The sequence below is a fragment of the Empidonax traillii genome, unplaced genomic scaffold (assembly GCF_003031625.1).
Source record: "Empidonax traillii isolate 1590-97213 ecotype Southwest subspecies unplaced genomic scaffold, ASM303162v1 scaffold323:size719838, whole genome shotgun sequence".
Classification (NCBI taxonomy): Eukaryota; Metazoa; Chordata; class Aves; order Passeriformes; family Tyrannidae; genus Empidonax; species Empidonax traillii.
The window spans coordinates 585,669-606,345 of NW_020955516.1; the positions used below are offsets into that span (position 1 = coordinate 585,669).

The 20,677-nt window shown below is 43.1% G+C and overlaps 2 protein-coding genes across 2 annotated transcripts in view; both read right to left on the minus strand.

Annotated features, from left to right (window-relative positions):
- Positions 1-1,475: 1,475 nt before the first annotated feature.
- MUSTN1 (musculoskeletal, embryonic nuclear protein 1) lies at positions 1,476-5,635 on the minus strand. The gene is made up of 3 exons (XM_027891605.1): positions 5,403-5,635; positions 2,541-2,661; positions 1,476-1,819 (listed from the first exon to the last, which is right to left on the minus strand). Exons 1-3 carry the CDS (start codon positions 5,409-5,411, stop codon positions 1,713-1,715), a joined length of 237 nt encoding a protein of 78 aa, XP_027747406.1. The 5' UTR covers positions 5,412-5,635; the 3' UTR covers positions 1,476-1,712.
- Positions 5,636-8,048: 2,413 nt separating this feature from the next.
- Positions 8,049-20,677, minus strand: part of LOC114061298 (store-operated calcium entry regulator STIMATE) — a 30,763-nt gene continuing 18,134 nt past the window's right edge. Inside the window, exons 4-8 of the mRNA XM_027891633.1 lie at positions 18,118-18,239; positions 14,801-14,913; positions 13,849-13,926; positions 12,964-13,113; positions 8,049-12,090 (exon numbers count right to left, since the gene is read on the minus strand). Coding sequence (XP_027747434.1) covers positions 11,974-12,090; positions 12,964-13,113; positions 13,849-13,926; positions 14,801-14,913; positions 18,118-18,239 — 580 coding nt within the window. The 3' untranslated portion in view covers positions 8,049-11,973. The remainder of the gene's footprint in view (positions 12,091-12,963; positions 13,114-13,848; positions 13,927-14,800; positions 14,914-18,117; positions 18,240-20,677) is intronic.

Below are 20,677 nucleotides of genomic sequence, written 5' to 3' on the forward strand. Positions count from 1 at the left end.
CCTGAGAATTTCCTGTCACACTGGGAAGCATCACAAGTCATTGAACCTGACGACACTGTAGAAATAAAGCTGATAGTTAAATCCCAAGTTTCTGGCAGGTGACTTACTTTGCTTCTCTGTTACATTTGTGCCGCAAGTCCATGGGACACAGAGGTTTCTGTGCTTTGCTAAACGGGCAGCAACATCCCTGAAACAGAGTCTGAAATACAGCACCTCCCTCTCCTGCTGCCCCACCTGCAAATCTGCAATAGTCAGTCCCTTCTATCACACAGAAGAAAGCAACATTTTGCCCCACTTGTCCCTCTCCATCATTTTTATAACTATTGAACAACCTCCTGCCAACTTCTCATCGCAGAGTAATTAGGGAGGGTTTGGTAATTAGCTGCCCATTGCAGGGGCAGTTCCAGCGTTATCAGGGTGACAACTCTTTTCCACCATGACTTTTTTCTTGCTCTGAAAGGATTTTTCTCAGGGGAAAAGGCTGTGCCAAGGTACCTGTGAGGAGCCTGGGCTCCATGGAGAAATCCTGTCCAGCAAAGTGAGGAGGGGTCTGGGTTGCAAATGATAATTGAAAGTGAAGAAAAGGGGGGTAAGGCAATGCACCAGCAATATCCTTAAGGAAGCTTTCCCTTTAAAGCCAAAGGATTTTGCTGCTGCCTCATGAGAGCTCTGCCCCGCAGCCTCTCTGGGAGCTGTGTGGACATTGTCACATTTTATCTGTCAAGTGTTTGGGAAACACAAGGCAAATAGAATCTTTTTCATGGTGCACAGAGACCTTTGACATCACTTTTACCTCTTTATCACGTCTAGCCTTTGTAAAATTTAAGTAATTCCCTAAATAAACATGTCACCTACCTTACTGTCCCCGGATGGGCTGCAGGGACTCAAGGTGTGTGGAAGGAGTGGCAGGTGCCCACAAAGCAGAGGATTTCTGTGTTGGAGCACAAAGATCCAGCTGAGGGGGAACACTCCAGCTTTTGGGAAAAGCAGGTTTGATGTTTAATGCAGCAAATAAAGAAGTAAAAAGCATTGCAAAAAAACCAGCTCCCCCTCAGAGCGGGCTGGCTGCCGCACAGGGACACTCGGTGGGGCAGAGCATGGCAGCTGGGTCTGTCACCACATTTCTCACTCAATCCCATGGGACATGAGGGAAAAGCCACTGGGGAATGGGCTTAAATCCCTCCTTTGGTGCTGGTGCACTCTGAGGGCCCTCCCAGCAGAGCTGCAGGAGGGGAAATCACGGCAGTGCTGCCCTGAGGGGTGTGAGGGGGGAGATGTGAGGGGAGATCCGTGAGGGAAGGCCGTGAGGGGGGAGCTGTGAGGGAAGGCCGTGAGGGGAGATCCGTGAGGGAAGGCCGTGAGGGGAGATCCGTGAGGGAAGGCCGTGAGGGGAGATCCGTGAGGGGAGATCCGTGAGGGGACAGCCAGAATTAATCTGAGCCTAAACCAAAATGAGTCACCACAGTGCGCCAAGCTGTGTCCAACAACCTTTTTTTATTAAACCATTGTAGCAAACACCGTCCAACACATAGAAAGAAAGTACGTAATAAAAATGAACACAGAAGTTTTACCCTTCGACTTGAGCATAATCCCTCCTTAATGACTTACAGTGGAAAATAGCTGCTTGAATCTACAGTGACTCTAGTGTAAGGGACAAAAGTTTGGGAAAATGTTACAACAATCATCTGGGTGAGATGCATCCAGGTCTGCTGTCAGCCAAAGACGCTCTTGGCCGGCTCATCCTTTGGTTTCTCAAAGACTGTTTCAGTCCCTGTCCGAGCCCGGCTGAACACGGAGGGTGCTGCGGAGCCTGCTTGTTCTTGGAAAAGAAAACCAGGAGAGACAATCAGTGAAGTAGCACCCAAGTTTGGTGAGTAAAACTAGTGCTGCTGGAATACATATAGACACATTTGATAAACACTTCATCTGGCCATCAATTTCCCAAACCTTAAAACACAGTGTTCCCACCCCGAGCACACGGCAGCTGACATCACCTGTAGGTCACTACTACTGACTGACCCCAAATCCTTGCTTCAGAAATTTGGGAACTACTCAGGTCCAGGCTATTATGCTGGAAAGGGGTTAAAATTCACCATTTTTCCCTATACTGGTGGTGGAAAAGCAACACAAAGCCAGAGCACCAAAGGTGTTCAGTGCAAGCAGCCACTCTCTTCTATCTCCCCTCCTGCCCTTTATTCCTCCCAATTTCTGCTGAATCTCAAACACATCAAATTCACCAATTGAGAGGCCAGAAATCCCCAAACCTATGGATCAAGCCTCTGATCCTCAGCTTGGGCAGACACTGACATTGATGATTGCCCCAGGGCTTGGTTTGCTCTCCCTCCCACTTCATCCAGACAAGAACAAGGATCATGAAGCAGAGCCCAGCTGGCTCTTCTTGGTGCCATGCAGCTGATATACCCCAAATCCCTGCCCAGATGGACCAGGTCATGAGCACACTGCAGGCTGCTGTTCCACTGGTGACCCCTTCACTTGTCTTTGTCTTACTTTGCTTAATCATTTGCATCCCAGAGACTTACCACACTGCCTCATCACTTGGTAGGTTTTGGATTTAATTTCCTGGTTTTTGGCAAGGTTTCCTCTGGCTCCTTTGAGGTCTTCTTCCTTCACTGGAGGACGCTTCTTTTTCACAGGGGCTGGCTAAGATACAAACATGTTGCTCAGACATCAGTATTTCAGGTTTGAAGCACAGGGAACAAAGCTGCCTCAGCCCCAAGGCTACAACACACAGAGGTGCTAACATAATATTGCACCAATTTCAATTCTGAGCCTACACACTCAGCTAGTCCAGACCTTTCCATAACCAAAATTTCACTGCTCTTCCCAAAATCTGTTCCCATTTTGCTCTTCTGATTGCACAGCCTTTGAAAGAGCGGTGGATTGCTTAATTAAAAAAAAAAAAATTATTTTATTATTATATTTTTACTGTCCAGCCCTGCTTGAGCATTCTACAAGTACTGATTAGTAATCCAAGAATCTGTCCAATCTTTGGGAAGGAAAAAACACTTCATTACTAAATTGGGCTTGTGCCTCAGTCTACTCACTGCTTCTTTGGGAAACTGGTCAGAGAGATTAAGAAGCCTGACTTGATTTAGTTGGAATAAACACTTGACCGGTCATAGTTATTGTCTTCAATTTAGAGAACAAAAGTATCCAAGCACTCAACAGGGCTGTCCACAAGCATGTACTGAACACATCTGAAACACTGGGCTCAGAACCCAAAGAAGGTGAAGGAAATCTAATCCAGAAACAGATGCATCATCAGGTGGTGCACTGCAACAGCCAAGAACTAATCTGTTTACAGTTTATCCTGCGAGAAGAAAATCGGGATAAGACTGCTTCATATCAGCCTATCCCTACCTTTAAATTAGCACTCCACAGTCAGACACAACCTCACTCAGCAGCAGGCAGCACCACCAGCATTCCCCCTTCAGTTTACCCTTTCATGGACAGATTTCCAAGGTCCCACCCAGCAGCCCTTGTGGCAGGATGCAGGGACATGGGATATGATTTAAAAGAACAGAAGACCCACACACTCCAACTCAAACAGGTCTGCACACTGAACCATCAACTAAAACTTCTCTGACCATTGCTACATACACAGGGCTAAGGAGACTGGGGTTCTGGCAGTGGTGGAGCCCGCTCAGGAATTTCCAGGCACTGCCTGTGAGGCTAAAAATGGTTGTGGAGTAAAACAAATCCCTCAAGGCCTACAAATGGCTGGAGCAGTGAGTACCAGGGAGTTTGCAGAGCCAGTGCATGCCTGCCTGGATCATGGTTGGGTGGGCTGGCTCCACTGGGGCCTTCAGCATGTTTTCTGCTGGCTGTAAATTCCCAGGAATGCTCAGAATAGCTCACTGTCAATCCCATTTGCGTGTGGTGTGGGAAACAAAACACACACGGGATCTCCGGGGAAAACACTCCACCAGTAGCCAAGGCAAGTGAGGGGAAAGGGTGGCAGCAAACCCTCCAAAATCCACAACAGCTGATGGGCAGTTGGCAGGATAACCAAATATCCCACAGCCAGGGTTTCACTTGTCCCTCTGTAATGACAATCAGCATGTGATGGGAACAGTCCCTCACACCCGTGGCACGGTCCACAGGCAACCAAAGCCCCTTGTTGTGTTAACAGAATTGGGAAACATGCAAAGACCCTTCACCCATTACTGGCAAGAGACAGGAACTGTGAGGCTTCTTCCCACTGGGACAGGGATTCTTGGGGACAGTGCGGAAAGGCAGCACTTGAGATGTACCAAGACACAGCCAGGCCGAGCAGAGCTGTTGAATTTCACCCAGTTATTTTAAGATAAACCCTCCCATGCTCTGATCACAGGATTTTCCAGCAGGGCAGTTGCTGTGGATTAGCTGGCCCCCAGCTGAAGAGCAAAGCTGCTGCACAGAGGTTACGGTGAGCCCTGGCAGCAGCTGCCGGGGTCACAGCCCCACCACTGCTAATTGCTCCCAGAATTTGTGAGCAGGCTTTGCCAGGAGCCATTCCCAGCTGGCACAGCAGTGCAGCCTGTGCTTTATCTCCTCTTGTCACAAGTCAAAAAGTGCTGGTTTACAAGACACATGAATGGTTTTTAAGTCCCTTTTTCTTTGGAATAAAGAAAATCAGCTGAACTGAGTCACTCTATGTGGCCCAAGAACTGTCCTCCCCTATTCCCTGTGTCCCTACTCTCCACCCCACCCATCCTGTAAAACTCATGCTGGGGAGAGCTCTGCCAGGCACACACAGCTTGTGTTGCACATGTAACAATTATGTGAAAACCTCAACATTTCTGAACTAATTTTGAGAGCACTTTGAACCCCTGATTATTGGGGAGTGCAGCAAAGACAAACCATTAGCTACAAAATGAACATAAAAGTGTGTAATATAAAATTTAAGTCTTGAATACTGCATCCTAAGTTATAATTTTCAGTCACACAGTTTTCCTGCATGTTAATACATTAAGCTATACACACTTAAGCATAGCCACCTCCTTTCAAAACTACTGCCACATTTCAAATCATTGTCCGAGAACGCTTGTTGGAAAGGCAGAGATTCCCCCCTTCTGTGAAACATCCCAAACCAGAACAGGGGAAATGTTTTTTCCCTTCCTACAGAAATAAAAATATTTAAGGTGAACCATAACATTTTAAAACTAAATCAATTAACCACGTAGAGGGCAGCTGCTTTATTTCTTCATCAAATAACCCCTCCTAACGCTGTACTAGTTAAAACTCCTTCAGTGTAATCACACAAGTCCCAGAAAAGCCAAACTCGTTGGTTAACAAGAGGAACTCGCTAACAAATTCTTCCAAGCAAAGCATCCAAAGCAGTAGCAGGTTTGCCAGGCCCCCTGCTCGGAGGGCAGCCAGTGGCACAGCTGTGCCCGTACCTGTGACATAACTGCGCTGCTCCCTCAGCCCAAATCCCTCCAAGGTGCTTTCCCGGCTCTGATTAAATCCAGCCCGTGAGCTCTGCGAGCGCCTCTTGTTTTCCTGGACTTATATAGAGCATCCACCGTGAAGTCATGAGCTGGGTCATCTTCCCAAAGCAGAGCCCGGGATGATTCCGGTTGAGGGAGGCTGTTGTTGTTGCTGGCAGGTTTATTCCTGGCGATGACTCGGGCGGGCAGCACTGCGGGAGCGGCGCTGACGGGAGCAGACAGGAGCAGACAGCTGGGGCAGCGGCATGCGGGGAAGCCCAGTCCTATAGGAGCGGCTTCCCTGGGACCCCGCCGGGGCTCTGTTTACAACTTTAAAAGGCAAAACTTTGTTATGGACACAAAACTGACTCCGAATCCTCTTGGGGGAGGGAGGAGAAGATAAAAAAAGAGAGTATTTCTTTCCCAGCATAACAAAATCAGCATTCTCTAAAGATTATATAAACCCAGTGTCCAAAGCATAACATTGTGCCTTGGACTGCTTTTGCACAGGATCTTCAGCAGAAGAGTATTTTGTGTGTTTTGGAGAGAAAATAAACTGGTTTTATTAACTAATTTTAACTGGTTTTACCATCACAGTTCTATTGCTCATCTTACACAAGTGAGGGTAAAATCACTTTCTACTTCCAGCACTATTAGTAAGTGTAACCATTTCCCCCATCATCTGGACAGGAACAGCTTACATAGACATAGATAAATTCAGTGTTCCCCACTGCACATGCTGACAGGAGTAAAGCCCTTCCCAGAACTTTTAACATTTTTCTCTAAACAATCTTTTAATTAAATTTAAAAAAACCCATCTCTAAGCATGGTTTCTATTTTTCATTAGTGGGAGAGGATTGGGTGGGAACTCTTTCCTTTTTTTTATTTTTTCATCTTGCAAAAAAATCAGCTTTTATGACTGCACTCGACACAAAGAACCAGGACTCCAGCCAGGTGGGTTAATGTGAAAAGGCAGCTGTGGCAGAGCTCCAAACATCTCCTCCTAGAAGGATTGCTGATTGATTGTTGCAGTGGTAGGAACCTGCCCTGGCCTTTCTTTGAGCTCTGCCCATGTTTTGTTCAGGCTACAGAAAAAAAGAACGGAAGGTCAAATAAAATTGGTATTTTCCATTATGAGAACATGACATCCAACACAGCTCTAGTGCTGTGTGACTGGGACTGAGGGGTTTGCTGGCTGTGAATTAACCCCCCCCGGCCTCTGGGTGCCCGTTCTGCCTTTCAGCTGAACTCCTCCTAAGCCTGACAGGTTTTCCTTTATTGGGGGAATTATTTGTGGGTGAAGGAGCAGTTTGGTTGTTACGTCCTCAGCCATTCCTTAGGCTGAATTTCTATATTAAACCCCTGGCTTAGTGAACCAGAGGAAGCATTTTTGTAGAACAGCAGCGCCTTTAGTAGGCCAAGAAAGCAAAAATAACTGACTTTAGAAAAAACATATTTTTTTCTATAGTACAAAACAACACTTCTCCTTCTCTCCTGTTTCTCCACAGCCCCACAAGTGTCACTATTCCAATGCTATCTGTTATGGCAGGAAAATAACATTCTGCACGTTTAAAGCAAATATTTAGAATTCAAGACACTGAACTGTTTTTCCCTTCAGCTTTCAAAATTGCTTCAGTTAATTGGTACTACATATTCCTCACTCGAAAGCAACAGAGTTGTGCTTTCATGGCAGTTTAATCTATGCAAACAAAATCATTGTACAAACAGAATTAAATCACTTCAACCTTGCCTGCCATTTAGGAGCTTACAGAGGTAGAGGGCACATCCTGAAGTTTCCAGGACATCCCCACAGCCTGGACAGTTCTGTTCTCTTTGATTACACACACAACCATTTCCTTGCACAGATCACGGGCTATTTTTTCCTTACAAAAAACCCAACCTAAATGTACAGTTACTTACATTTCAGAGTAGAAATACTGTTCCCATGGTTGAGGTCCTCAGATCTGTCAAATGGGACATGATTGACAATGATACAAGATAGGCTCATTTATTCAATAGTGGATATTAAAAAGTTGACCCTCTTTAACCTTCCACTGCAACAGGACCTGTGGAAAACTCCTTTGCTGAGAAGTGGTTGCAGATAAAATATGGCAATGACCATAGAGAGTTTGGGGAATATACACAGGTGCCACTGTGGCCTCCAGATCTCTCTCAAGATTTCTCCTCCAGAGAAGTGCTAACACCCCCCAGGGGGCTGACAGGCTTGGCAGAGTGAAGGTTATACTCTGAATTCCCTCTAAGGAGGAACTGAATAGGAAGATGCTTGGAAAGTAATGGGCAGGTGTTATCCAGGAGTTCCAGAGGCAGGATTGGATTGATACTGTGCAGCTCCAGCCCTGAACAAACCTTCCTCAGCAAACAGATCCGAGAGGAGCCTGCAAGGATTCTAAACAAGATTTGCGACTTAACAGTGGTTCTTCCAGCTCAAATGGGACTTGCCATTGAGGTAAATGCATATACTGAAATTAAAATCAAGATAAGAGTGCACAAAATTAGATCTGAACTTAAACTCGAGTAGCAAACCCTGCTTCCCACAGGAGCACACTATAAACAGAGACACGGGGACTGTGAAACACAGCAAGTATAAAACAAGTGTACAAATCTGTAATAGTCAAACTTTATTGTAAACCATTATACAATGTAATTACATCAGATACCCTTAAAAGTTTAAGGTAACACCACTGATTAAACAATATGGTCCAAACAGAGGGCAGCAGAATACAGCTGTTGGTTTTGCTCACATTGGCTATACTCTGAATTTACCTACAAACAAACCCCACATTCAGTTTGAGACGGATACCCACGCAAGACAAAAACACCTACAAAAGAGTCCCTTTTTTAAAGATACTGCAGTTTTACTTTGTAAAACCAGAGCAGTCATTTTCAGTAATTGAACTGGAAACTTCCCCGAAAAAAAGTTTGCACGCCTATGCTGTAGATGGAACTCTGACTAGATGAGGCTGAATTATTCATTCGCTTTCACTACTGGTTTGTCCCGTAAAAAGCACAGCAAAGTTGCAAACACGGGTTAGTCAAGCACAGTGGCAGAGATTCCTTGTGATGCTCAGCTCTGAGCGGAGCGGGAGAGCCCAGGCCTCCCTCCCCAGGCACGGCAGGAATCGCCTGCCCGAGGGGATCACTTTGCATTGCTCTAATTTGCAACTCAGAAACTGAGTTTTCCCTGAAGAAAAGCTATAGTACATTTTAGTTAGCAACATTAACAGACAGCATTCACCTACTTAAAGTAAGACAAGGGGGACCTGAACGTATTAAAGCCAGAACTTGGAAACCACATATTAGACAACACCAGGGTTTTAAGTTTATGCAGATGTCACAGGTCAGATACTAGAAACAGTTAATACATTTAGGTTGACCATTTGTAGTAAATTCCATCTCCACCAATACCTGTGTCTCTTCTCTCAGTTATAATCCCTTTCTCTTACTTTGGCATAGACTACATAGCTTATTTTCACTAAACAGAATCACGTTTCCTAAGCACAGCCTGAATTAAACCTTTGCTACGAGTTGTCCTGAAGTACATTTACAAGCAGAAGTCTGAGTGCCGATTTTAGGATAATGCAAATCAAAGTATGTTCCAGTATCATTACTGGATCAACTCTTTATGAAAAGTCTATTTCAGACTGTCCTGCCAGTCCATCTCAACAAGCAGTAAGACACAGTGAAGCACTAGGCACGTGTTCCCTTCTCACACTTGCAAGCCCGTCAGACAAGAGCACCTGTCCTACTTGTACCTACAGCAAGAATTCCAATATTTACAAATATTTCCAACCTTACAAAGAGGAAACCCACCAATTTTACGTTTTCCATCTCTTTCCCATGACAGCAAAGAATGAATAGGAAAAGATCTCAGATTTTGTTATTTAGCTAAAGTTGTGAATAACATTTCTGTCTTAGTATAAAGAGTCAGAGCTGGGTTTTCCCCTTCGAAGGTTGCTCCTCCTGTCACTAATGTGGTGTTTAAAACATTTCCGTGTCTCTAGCTCATAGTGCTTTACTATATCATCTTGCTAGGCATACCAAATATCTCACATCAAGTGACATTTAAGCACTTAAGACATGAAAAATTAGGCATTCAGAACCTTTGCTACAACCGCCTTCAAGAAACTGCTCCATAGCACTTTCCACTGGTTTGTACTTGGTCAGCAAGCTTGAGGTCTGCTCAAAACAAACATTTTCACATGATTAAGGCCATAATCTTATACTGACAATTCACACACTAAACATGAGACTAGAACCATTTTGATAACTGAAGGGACTGGAGGGGAAAGGAAGATAAAATGCAAGCTCGGAGGGTTCAATCCATGTGCGCTGCTCAGGTATCTGGGCGGGCGAGGACAGCCAGGGCTGTGCAGTGGGACACAGCACACGTGCAGCTGCTTTATTTCACTGCCTGGAACGGAACAAATCCTATTCTAAAAGAAATGAATGCTGACATTTGCGACAAGAGCCAGTCCTAGCTCTTAATCCCTTTGGAAAAGCGAGCTGTACAAGACTATTCTGTTGCTGAAAATGAATCCTGGAAGTACTGTGCTTCTGGAAACCTGTGCCCACCCAGTGGTAAAACGTCAAGAGAGGATGCAAGTCACACAATCAATAAAAAAAACCCAGAAAACCTAAAGCAGAGGCAACACTGATGAGGGACATTTCCCTATCCCTACTCACCTCCTCCCCCCGATGTCAAAAAGAACTCAATTAAGCTCCCGACGTCATTAGTTTGTAGATTTAGTCTAAAAGAAACACTAGTGCTGTAACTTATTGCAGTTCTGACATTTCAGTGCACAGTCATGAAGGTCAGTGGCTCAACTAAAACCTCAGGTTTGGTAAAATGTCCCTTGGAGCCAGCTGGACACGCTGAGGTCTGAGAGAGCATCGTGTTCACCTCGGCAGCCACGCAGGGGAAAGGAATGCTGGAGTAGTGACAGTAAGCACGGGAGCGCACAGCTCAGTATTTACTAAGGCCCATTTAAGCGGTCTGGATAATAAATCACATTAAGACCTAGTAAATCTATAAAAAAATGTAAAAAATCTTAAAAAGTTCTGAGCAGTTTTCCAATGAAACTGTTTGGTTTAAGGCTTGGGACTTTCCTGGTGTCCAGATCCTACAACAGATTTGCACTTAAGGTCTGTTGCCACCCCTTTGACACATCGCCTTGTCCTGCACAAGGTTTAGCTAAGCAAGGAAAGCCGTCAGAAACAATCAGGGAGGGAATATGCAAAGCAAAAGGATGTCACTGAAAACACGTCTGCTAGGTTTCAGATGTGTTGTCAATTATTAGAAGAGAGACACTGAAAATCACAGAAATTCTGTAGAAACAACTGCACTGTACCCCTTGGGTTCTTTGTTTTTTTTAACCACTAAAGGATAATGAGACTTTATGGAAACGAAACAGGAGAAATTTTTTTGTCGTTGCTGTTAAGCATATTAAAAGAACATTGTTTTTCCAACAAAAAACAAGGGACAGGATTATTTTTTGCAATACTGCAGCACAACTGCTTCAGTCAGATGACGGTCCTGTACCGCAGGCCCTACGAAAGGAAAAGCATCAGAAGTGTTCCATCTCTTTCGGGTCATTTGAGAGGTATGCACAAGAGACTTGCAGGAACAGAAATAATGAGTCATCCACAGATACTCATTTCACAAATAACCATCACAGCGGGATTTCTGTCACACACTAAAGTGCACGTGTGTCAAATATGCCAACGCCACCTCCTATTAAAAAAAGTATTTTCGAATTCTGTGGTCGAAAGCACACACAGGACTGCATTTTTAGTGATATTTGGTGACTTCAGCAGTGACAGAGAGCTCTTCCCTTTGCAATCCCTTTGTCTTAAACCAGGACATAAGGATAAGTAAGATTTTCACTACAAATATTTTGACCTGTTCTGCACAAAAAAAAGGGAACTGCACCCTTTTCTCTGACAAAGAGAATCTTTAAATACAACTGTATGAAAATATAACTTAAATATAAAATAGTCAAATAGATTTGAGGAGACTTGGAAAAAAATCTTTGTTCCACCTATTAGTTCCATAGGTACCCGGTAGCAAGTAAACATTTGTACTTAAAAAAATAATGTTAAGTTACAGCTTGTAACCATAAACTATTCTGCTCTAGGAATTATGCTGCAAAAGCCAGTTTTAGTAATAAAACACACTCCTTTAACTTAGTCAACTCTGATGCCTTTTTGAGAACTTCTTACACTGTCTCAACAGTAACCAAAAGTGAAAGATTCTGATCTGTTCTCTCTGATCTTCTCTGACACAAAACTCCTCAGGGACTCATCCTTAACACCTCTGCAGTTTTTCACACATGATGAGAAGACATTCTTGCATAATTGGTCAGTGTGTCTGTAGTGCAACTGAGCTGGAAGTCTTCCAACTGCTGGGAGACCTTGCTTTTGAAGTCAGTTTGTATGCAAAGGGAGATGCAATCGCAACATTAAACCCCACTGACAAGTTTTTTTGCCACCAGACCTGCACACACACAGGCCGGGGGGTGTGTCATACGGGCAGACCAAAGCGGTGCTTCTTCTTCTTCACCGGCTTCAGGTTGGTGAGTCTGCGCAGATCCTCCTCGGCGTCCGACTCCTCCATCTCATCATCCGCTGAAATCAGGATCTGAAAACAAATGCCACGTGGATCAGTCACTCTTTCTACTTTTAAACTCTTTTTTTTTTCCAATGCTTGCAAAGCACCTTGTTATTGGATCAGGGAAGAGCTGACAGACCACAATTAGGATTTACTGCCTGCACTATCAAACACCATCATACATCCTCTGTGGGAGCTCCAGAAATTTCAAAGAAGGATTCATACATATCCATCTCACTACAGCCACTGAGCCTAAACCTAAAGAAGTGATTCCTGCACCTCCAGAACAGCTGGGGCAGCTTGAGAGAGAATATTTAAGCTCTCTCTCCAAACTGGTACCATGGAGTCATTTTATTAAGGAAAACCCCATATAAGTAACACTGTTTATCACACAGAAAAGTTACATTAACTTACTAAAGCTAAAACAACTTACCCTCAAAGAAATTACCCATCCTTTCAGCTGAACTAAAAACTGCTCACTTAGTGTAATTTAGAATAAAATTATGCTAAGGCAAGTATGTAAATAGTTCTCCAAAATCAGGTCAGTTGCCTCCACCAGCTCCCTCTCACTTTAAGCTATTAACCTCTTTTTGAATTAGAATTGTCTGTTTGTTTTGTATCCCCTGTGGTTTTTTTTTTTTTCAGAAGTATCTGTAACACAGCTCACCTGGGATATTTACATTCGTTATTGTGTCCTCCTACCCATCTGGAAGGAAATCAACTGCCAGAGTGGTGCAACAAAGACATTTTCCTTAACTGGTTCTCCACAGCAAATGCTGGGAACTACTGCTAGGGGTACATGCACAGAAAATCAAACCTCAGTTAACAGTGTTCCATTGAAATCAATGGCAGGAGGGGTGGACTGGACTAATACTGCATTAATTGCAGTAATTAACTACATACTTCTGACTCTGACTCTTCATGTGACGCTGCTCTCCTGTATCGGACTTTACTTCCATTTCTTGAATCTTGTCCTGCTTCCTTTTCTTCAAGTTTAGCTTTTGTCTTCCCTTTCTTCATAAGAAAATTATCTACTACCCAGAACATCAATGCCTGTTAAAGAGAAGGGGAAAGGGACAGTTCAGCTTTCTTCAGAGCAGAATAAGTTCATCTGGTCAGTATTTGGAGCTGACAACAATTCTGAATGTTGTGTAGGCACAGTGTCACATGGCTTTTGACACGGCACAGGAATGCCCCACAACCCAGTTACCTGAGTCCTTTGTGGAAGAGAAGAAAATAAGAAGTGACTGTTCACAGTGATTATATATTAACTCTTCCTGCAGCAAAGCTTTACCAGCAGTTATTAAATGCAAGGACACCCACTATCCCTGGCTCTAATCCCTAAATCCCGGATTCCTGAAAGAGTATACTTTGGGAAGGATGACTGCACCCTTGCCCTTTTCCTCTGCTCCACCATAGGCCAGCCTGTGTCAGACACAGGATACTTCAGGTTACATCTGTCCTTGGCCCAACTGCTTCCTGCAGCAAATTTCACTGTGATTTTATATCTCTGTGTCAGTATTTCAGTATTTCATCCAACCCACTGAAGTCATCAGGCCAAAGAGGTCTATGAGGCATTTCTGCCCCTCCCCTGAGCCTGGTCCCTTAGCTCAGTGTGGATTTCAGCTTTGTAAAACCTACATACCCAGACATTTTATCCATTCCTTAACACCCCTTCTCTTAAGCACCAAGATAACACTGTGTTTTAAGACTAATGTTAATTAATGAAAAACATGGCAGAAAGATATCCAAGTGAACATTTCTGAGAAGCACTCAAGCTGCACTAACATTAACAAAGAAGGGAACTATCAGCATGACGATGGCCAGCTCCAGCTGGGGGTTCTCGATGGGGTTCAATAAAGCCACCTGTGAAAAGAAGAGCATAAGTTCAGATCAGGGCAGCATGTGCACAAACTGGGTTAGGCAGTGCAATGCTCATGTGCCAGCTAATGCGACAGAAATAACGCAGATGAACCAAAAAAGGACAGCTTTGAGAAAAGCAAAGTACTTAGGACAGCTTATAAATTACCACAGATAAGTAAGTGGGGCTGACAAGAAACTTATCTCTGTCATTTTTGCTTACAGAAATCTGAGGAGCTGTGTGAGAATCATCTTGAACATTTTAGAGCTGTGAGCTCGCAAGGAACATGTCTTAGGTTCCATCTTCGGGAAATTTAAACAGAGCAGAGTTTTACAAAAAGCACTGTTAAGAAGACAGTTCCCAGAGTAGTCCAGAGCATACAACAGGGCTAAACTGGTCTTAATGGGCTGTAAGAACATCACTTTGAATATTCAGGTGCACAGTCTATCAAAAAAAAATATTTATCCAGTCATCAGCAATGGCCTCACTAATCCACTGCAAATTTCTAAAGGTTACAGTTAAATCTATTAAAAAGGTCAGGCAAAGAAAATTCTTTAAAGTACTGCAAGAATATGCAATAGCTTTAAGAGTTAAAGAATTAAGAAAGCACTTTAGACAAGGAGATGGAATAAATTTTTAGATATCACAGTATATAAAAACCCCCTTCAAAATACGATAGGATGTTCCTGGCAATGGATGCCAGGAAGCCTCATTAGCAGTATCCCAATTAAACTGAAAGAACATACCAGGACCACAGATTTAACCAGCAGTGACTGCAGACAGCTCTGATGCCTGAGCCAAACCCATAAACACTACTGGAAGTCTTTACAGCTTCCACCTGAAATTCCTTTGTCTGTAAAATGCTACAAAAGCACAAACCTCTTTCCACTGAGGTATAAGCAGCACTATGATGATGATGGTTTTCTCAAATGTCATAATCATTATGTACAGAGCACACTGGCCCACCCAAGCACTGCACTGCAGGGGGTCACCTGCAAGGAAGAAGGAAGGTTCAATACATGCATGGATTTGATTTGACTTCACAGTAAACATCTCAGAAAAGCAGTATTAGAAGAGGCAGCAGGGCAGCTGAATCCTCCTAAAGTGTCTTCTCCCACTTCCCTTCGTGCTGCTCCTTCCCCTCCCTCAGCTTTCAAAAGGAAACGGAGTCTCACAGGGCTTGATCCAATTCAGCAGTACCTGTAATATGAGCACTGCTTCATGTACTCTGATGAAAGCAAGACAGATAAAGTTGTATCACATTTGTTTCCCAGCCCATTGTTAACTTTGACCTTCTATCATGAAGCATTAAGTGTCCTGAAAGGGAAAACTTAAGGGAAACACAACTGGGGGAACACACATTTCCCTTCAGTCTAAGTAGAACAACGATTTGGCCACTCTCCTGGGCTACCTTAAACATATTTTTCCTCTCTACAAAGTTAGTGACCATAAGTAACTGATCACAATTGAAGCAACATGTGCAAGAGCTCCTATGAAAAAAATGAACAAAAAAATTAAGATCTCATTTTAAATCCAATGTGAAAGGGTTTGAAATTCTGCTGCACCCCACTGTGGCAGAGTGAGAACCCGAGTGCAGGAAGTTATCTGCCAGGACAGAATGAAAACCACAAATATTTGACCAGAAAAACTTATGCAGATTCTTAGACCCCATGAAGGAAAGCAGGAAAAAAAAAAAAAAAAAAGGAAAACAAAAGAAAAAAAGAGGACTTTTAGGCCTAACAAGCTTTGCAGGTGAGTTCAAAGCAGCACTTCACTGGAAAACAAAAGAAAGGTCTGGAGGGGTATGACAGCACTTTAGTCTTTGCTGTAGACTCTGAAACATCTTTAAAGACAGCTCAAAACTTTTAGCCTGGGGATGAATAATGGGCAATGGAAAATCAGATGCCTTTATGTGTTTGTAATGCATAATGGACAGTTGCTACTTCCTTTTCTGGAACATTTCTGAAAGGCTTTCAGGATTAATAGTTGGTAATAGGCTGAGACTGTTTGCAGCTTAAATGCTACACAGAGAAACTGGTAAATCAGACTGGAGTCCAAAGCAAAGCAAACTTCCTGACCACGTTTTACAGTGGGAGTTAATCATCAACACTCAGCAGGCCAAGAGGAAAACAATTAAAATGCTCAAGTTTTACAACTACATACTGCAGATTATGACAGTCTCTCAACAGCATCCTTGCAGAAGAGCTGGGACGGCATGGACTGGATGAGTGGAGACACAATTCTGAGCTAAAGGAAAAAAGCTTTCCCAGTGAGAGTGGTTAAGCACTGGAGCAGATTGTTCAAAGGGGTTATTAAATCTCAAACCATGGATAAATTAACAACTGGACTGGACCATGCCCTGAACAACACACTTCAGCTTTCAAGTTAACCCTGCTTTGAGCAAGAGGTTGGATCACAGGACCTCTGGAGATCCCTTCCAACCAAACTTTATAATTTTATAAAATCTATGATTTTATAAGCCATGCCATTCAAGTTAATAACATCACCATATCCAGAAGGTGCTCCCAAGAATACTTAGGACATTTGTACATTCAGAGGTTCAGTGTACAAACCCCAAATTAGAACTTTAATGTTAATGTTGAAGTCAAAGCTCTAATTCCATTTCTAAAGTCTCTCACGGTTTCTCTTGATTTCTGATTTTATACCTGTCATGTACAAGTTGCATTTATGGAATAATCCAGCAAATTAGTGGAAATTTTGTTACTGCAAGAGAAGCAAATAGAGAATGAAACTGAAACATTTTGAATCCTCTGCAGTGACAACTGTAGGAAAATGCTGGGCAATGCCAAAGTAGCCTATACCAGTGTCTGCTACTGCCATCAGCTGCTCTGCAGAAGCATGTTTTCAGTCAGCTCTTGAACAGAACACCTGTTATTCTTCTATCCTCTGTCTTCTCTCTGTTCTTCAAATCCTGAAAAATTCTCTCAAGAATTCTCTCCAACTCACAGAACAACTCCAAAACAAATTTTCAGTGGTTTCAAAGTCAGTGCTCTCTACCCCCCAAGGCTGCAAGTAACTTGCTCTGTGAGTGGCAAACAAAGAGCTGGAGGGAGAAGATGCATCAGAAACAATTTCTCAGCTTTGCCACTTGAGAAGCAAAGACAAGCAAAGAGACCACAGCACGATTCAGCTGCCAGCAGAGTTTACAGGCACCAAGAGGGATTTATCACCTGTTTGCTGCTCACACAGCTACAGCAGCACAAGGCAAGAAGGGAAGGAAAACACAGGGAACATTCTTTTGAGTACAGCTCATGATTGCTTCTCTCCTCTTTACATACCCAAATATATTAACTGATTCTGCACCTCTATTAAAGTTCAACTGCTGATGTAACGAATCTGAAAATACAAAACTGGAAATATGAAGGCAAACCTAATAAAATTTAAAATTCTGACATTAAAAAAGCCCCTGAGGGAGCATCATGCTACTGTGTTCATAAATCAGCATGTGGTGCTGTTTTGCTGTACAAACAGCAACCATTTATAAATGCTGATATTTTGGTATCCATTCCTTCCTTGAGGCATTTATGCTTAAAAACTATCCTCCATATAAAGAAGAGGCTTTTTAAACCAGCAGGACACTGCTATTTTTGTGACAGCTTCAAGTAATGAATCACTAGGGATCAAGTAATAGAGCTAAGAAGGGAAATGAGCTCACAGTGAGAACTAACTTGAGACAAATGATTATTTAGGCTCTAGAAACACAAACAACATCACTCAATCACAAGAAGAGACTTGTCTGGGGACAGGGGGAAGGCTCTTGTTTGTTTTCACACAGTTGCAAACAAACTGAAATCACAGTGATCTCCAAGCTGAGAACTTGGCTTTACTACCCCAGATAAAATGCCCCAAGACTGACACCCTTCAATGGCCACCCGTGGGGTCGAGAAGAGAAGGCTCTGGGTGACCTCATTGTGGCCTTCCAGTACCTGAAGGGGTTCCAACAGAGCTGGAGAGGGACTTTTGACAAGGGCATGGAGTGACAGGACAAGGGGGAACGGCTTCACCCTGACAGAGGGCAGGCTTGATCTTTCTAAGACAGAAGGTGCATGCTGAGATATAGAACTTAAAAGAACCTTCATTAGAAGTAAAATATTAAAATGATTGTGAAATGTGGCTGAAATACTCTGAGATTCTCTCCAGGAAATCGTTTCAGCCCAAGAACAGGGAATATTTACCATACTCCCCGAAGCGAAGGGACTCCCACTGCTGCCACTCCACGAGGCTGCTGACGGCTCGGATCCCGATGTAGATCAGCAGCATTCCTAAGGTGGCATCCAGCAAGAAGTTGATAAGGTACCTGAGAGGAAAAATGTAAAAGAAAACAAGGAGCAAAGGTCCATTTTCTACAGTTCAGGGTATTTTAACACCACAATCAATAAAAGATCTGTTATATATGTTGAGAAACCAGAGTATGGAGAACAATCACCTACCCACTTCTGTAATTACACAGACTGAAATTTAAATAGTTTTAGTAGTCTCAATATTCTGTTTCTGTCCTTAAATTCTAACTTCTATTTTGATGAACCCTGCTGTGTGCATGTGCATGCTCTACATAAACTCCAATATTAAATTATTCCTTTAAATTAAAACCAGACTTCCTTTTGACCATTACATTTCACTTTGCACGGAAACTGTACTCGACTAAAACCAAAGGAATAAGACCAGAAGTTATCTTAAAGACATCTCAATGAATTTGAAGGTGAAAAGTCCAACCCAAAAGTTTCACGCCAAGGGGGAAAGACAACACAACTAGAGCTTTTCTTGCTCAAGGGAGCCTGTTCCCTGCCCCAGCAAGCAGCAATGAGCAGTGAATGCCATACCCAGAGAGTAAAGTCACTACTGAGGCCAAATTTCAACTTATTTTGTGTTAGGAACTGATTTACTTTCTTGCACTTCAGTTCTTATCCAGTGAACATTTAAGCATCAGAAACAAGCCTTCCCAGGAAAAAATCCATAACCAAACCAAACCAGCCCTCAAGGGACACACAGCTCCTGCAATAATAATTTTATCGCTTCAAAAGCAGCTTCTGGGATCTTACCTATGCTTCAAAAAACAAGAGACTTCAAATTAATTCTTAGGGTCATTCAAAGATGCAGCTGAAATTCAGAGCATTTTCTAAGTCAGTTTGGTTTATTTACTATCACCAATTTTAGCTGAAGAAAATTGCATTTCAAAAAGAGCTAGCTGTAAGAGATATAGTAAATCCCTGTTACTGAGGTGCTTATTTGGTAATTCCAAATACTTAAGGTAAACTCTAGAGTCTACAGGAACTTATCTGCAGGGATAAAAATAGCAATCAGGGACCTGTGGGCTTCTGCTGCTGCAGAGACAAACCCACGTGGGCAAAACAGCATCCAAAGTGTAAAGCAAACCAGAATCCCATTCCAGAGCAGGCGAAAATTAAAAATGAAGTGGACGTTCCATAAGATTTCTAAAAATAGTTATTTTCTAATAATTGTCTGGCAAATCTCAGTTTTAATTAACTTCATATCAGACAAACACTAAGATCCAGAAGGAGGCAAAGTCAGCACTTACAAGTCCCGCTGAGGCCACAAGAGGCTGCTGTAAGCCCGCGGCAGGAGGGCAGCGCCGGGAGCAGGGACACACCTCCTTCACATCAGTTACTGCCCACGGGGCGGTCCAAGGGTGCCCCAAATTCCAAACCACGCCAGGCTCACCCCATGCTCCTTCTGGGATGCGTGTCCTTCACCTGCTCCCAGGTCCCTGCCCCTGGCTGAGAGCTCAGTGACTCAGAGGCCAGAGTTTATTCCACCTTCCCACTCACAGCCCAGCACCCTGCACTGCTCTCCCTATCCAAAATTCAAACAACAACCCACCCCCCAGGGTGTTTTAAGAGCTGTTTTGTCAGCTCTGATGTGATCACACGCAGCACTACATCCCCCAGCTAACAAATGGAACTTCACTGGAGTTCTCTCCAAGCTCTGAACCACAGTGTTTTCTAAAACCTCGTTTTCTGGTTTTGTTCTGAAAAGAACCCACAAAACAGGAAGGAACAGAAAACTACCCAAGATTGAATTTGCTGAGTAAAATTATTATTATTTGAAGCCACAGACAGAAATGTTGCTTTTACTCACTAGCTCTGACCCACTTTCAAACTTTACATATATTTTTCCACAGGACAAGTGGCTTTGGTTAATGCTACGTGGTATTTTTTCTGCTAAGAAGAACCTACACCCATGTCTGAGAAATTATACAGCTGCACATTGTAATTTCTGTTATCCTGAGAACAGTGAATAACCTCACTCTCTTACTTGTTTTGTGTCATGTTACACCTACATTAGAACTGGCATTTGAAAATAAAACTATACAGACTCCAGGAGAAGAATGCACTTGCCAGTAAAGCCTTTATTTTGAAGACACGGTACACAGCACAAAGGTATTCTTAAAATACTGTAATAAACTATTGTGCTTTACCCTTAAACACTGATAATTTTCATCATGCTTTGGGGAGCTCACTTGAATGTACACTTTGAGTTACAGAAGTGGAATGAAAGCAATTTTCACCTGCCAGTCTTTAAATCTGTCAGGAAATTCTTAAATCTCTAAGCAAGGAAAATCCCTACAATGATTATTGAAACTGTCATAATTATAACTCAAACTTTACAAGTAACGTGTTAAAATAAATGCAATTTCCCTACCAAAATGCTTTGTGGTGGGAAGAGGGAAAGCAGTGTTTTCCTTGCACATTTATAGCCTGCAGGAACACAAAAGAA

Bases quoted from the DNA above. Each gene is read 5' to 3' on its own strand.
- MUSTN1 (XM_027891605.1), bottom strand. The intron at 1,820-2,540 runs GTAAGTCTCTGG...TTCTTTTCCAAG, and splicing joins CCAAGTGATGAGGCAGTGTG to AACAAGCAGGCTCCGCAGCA.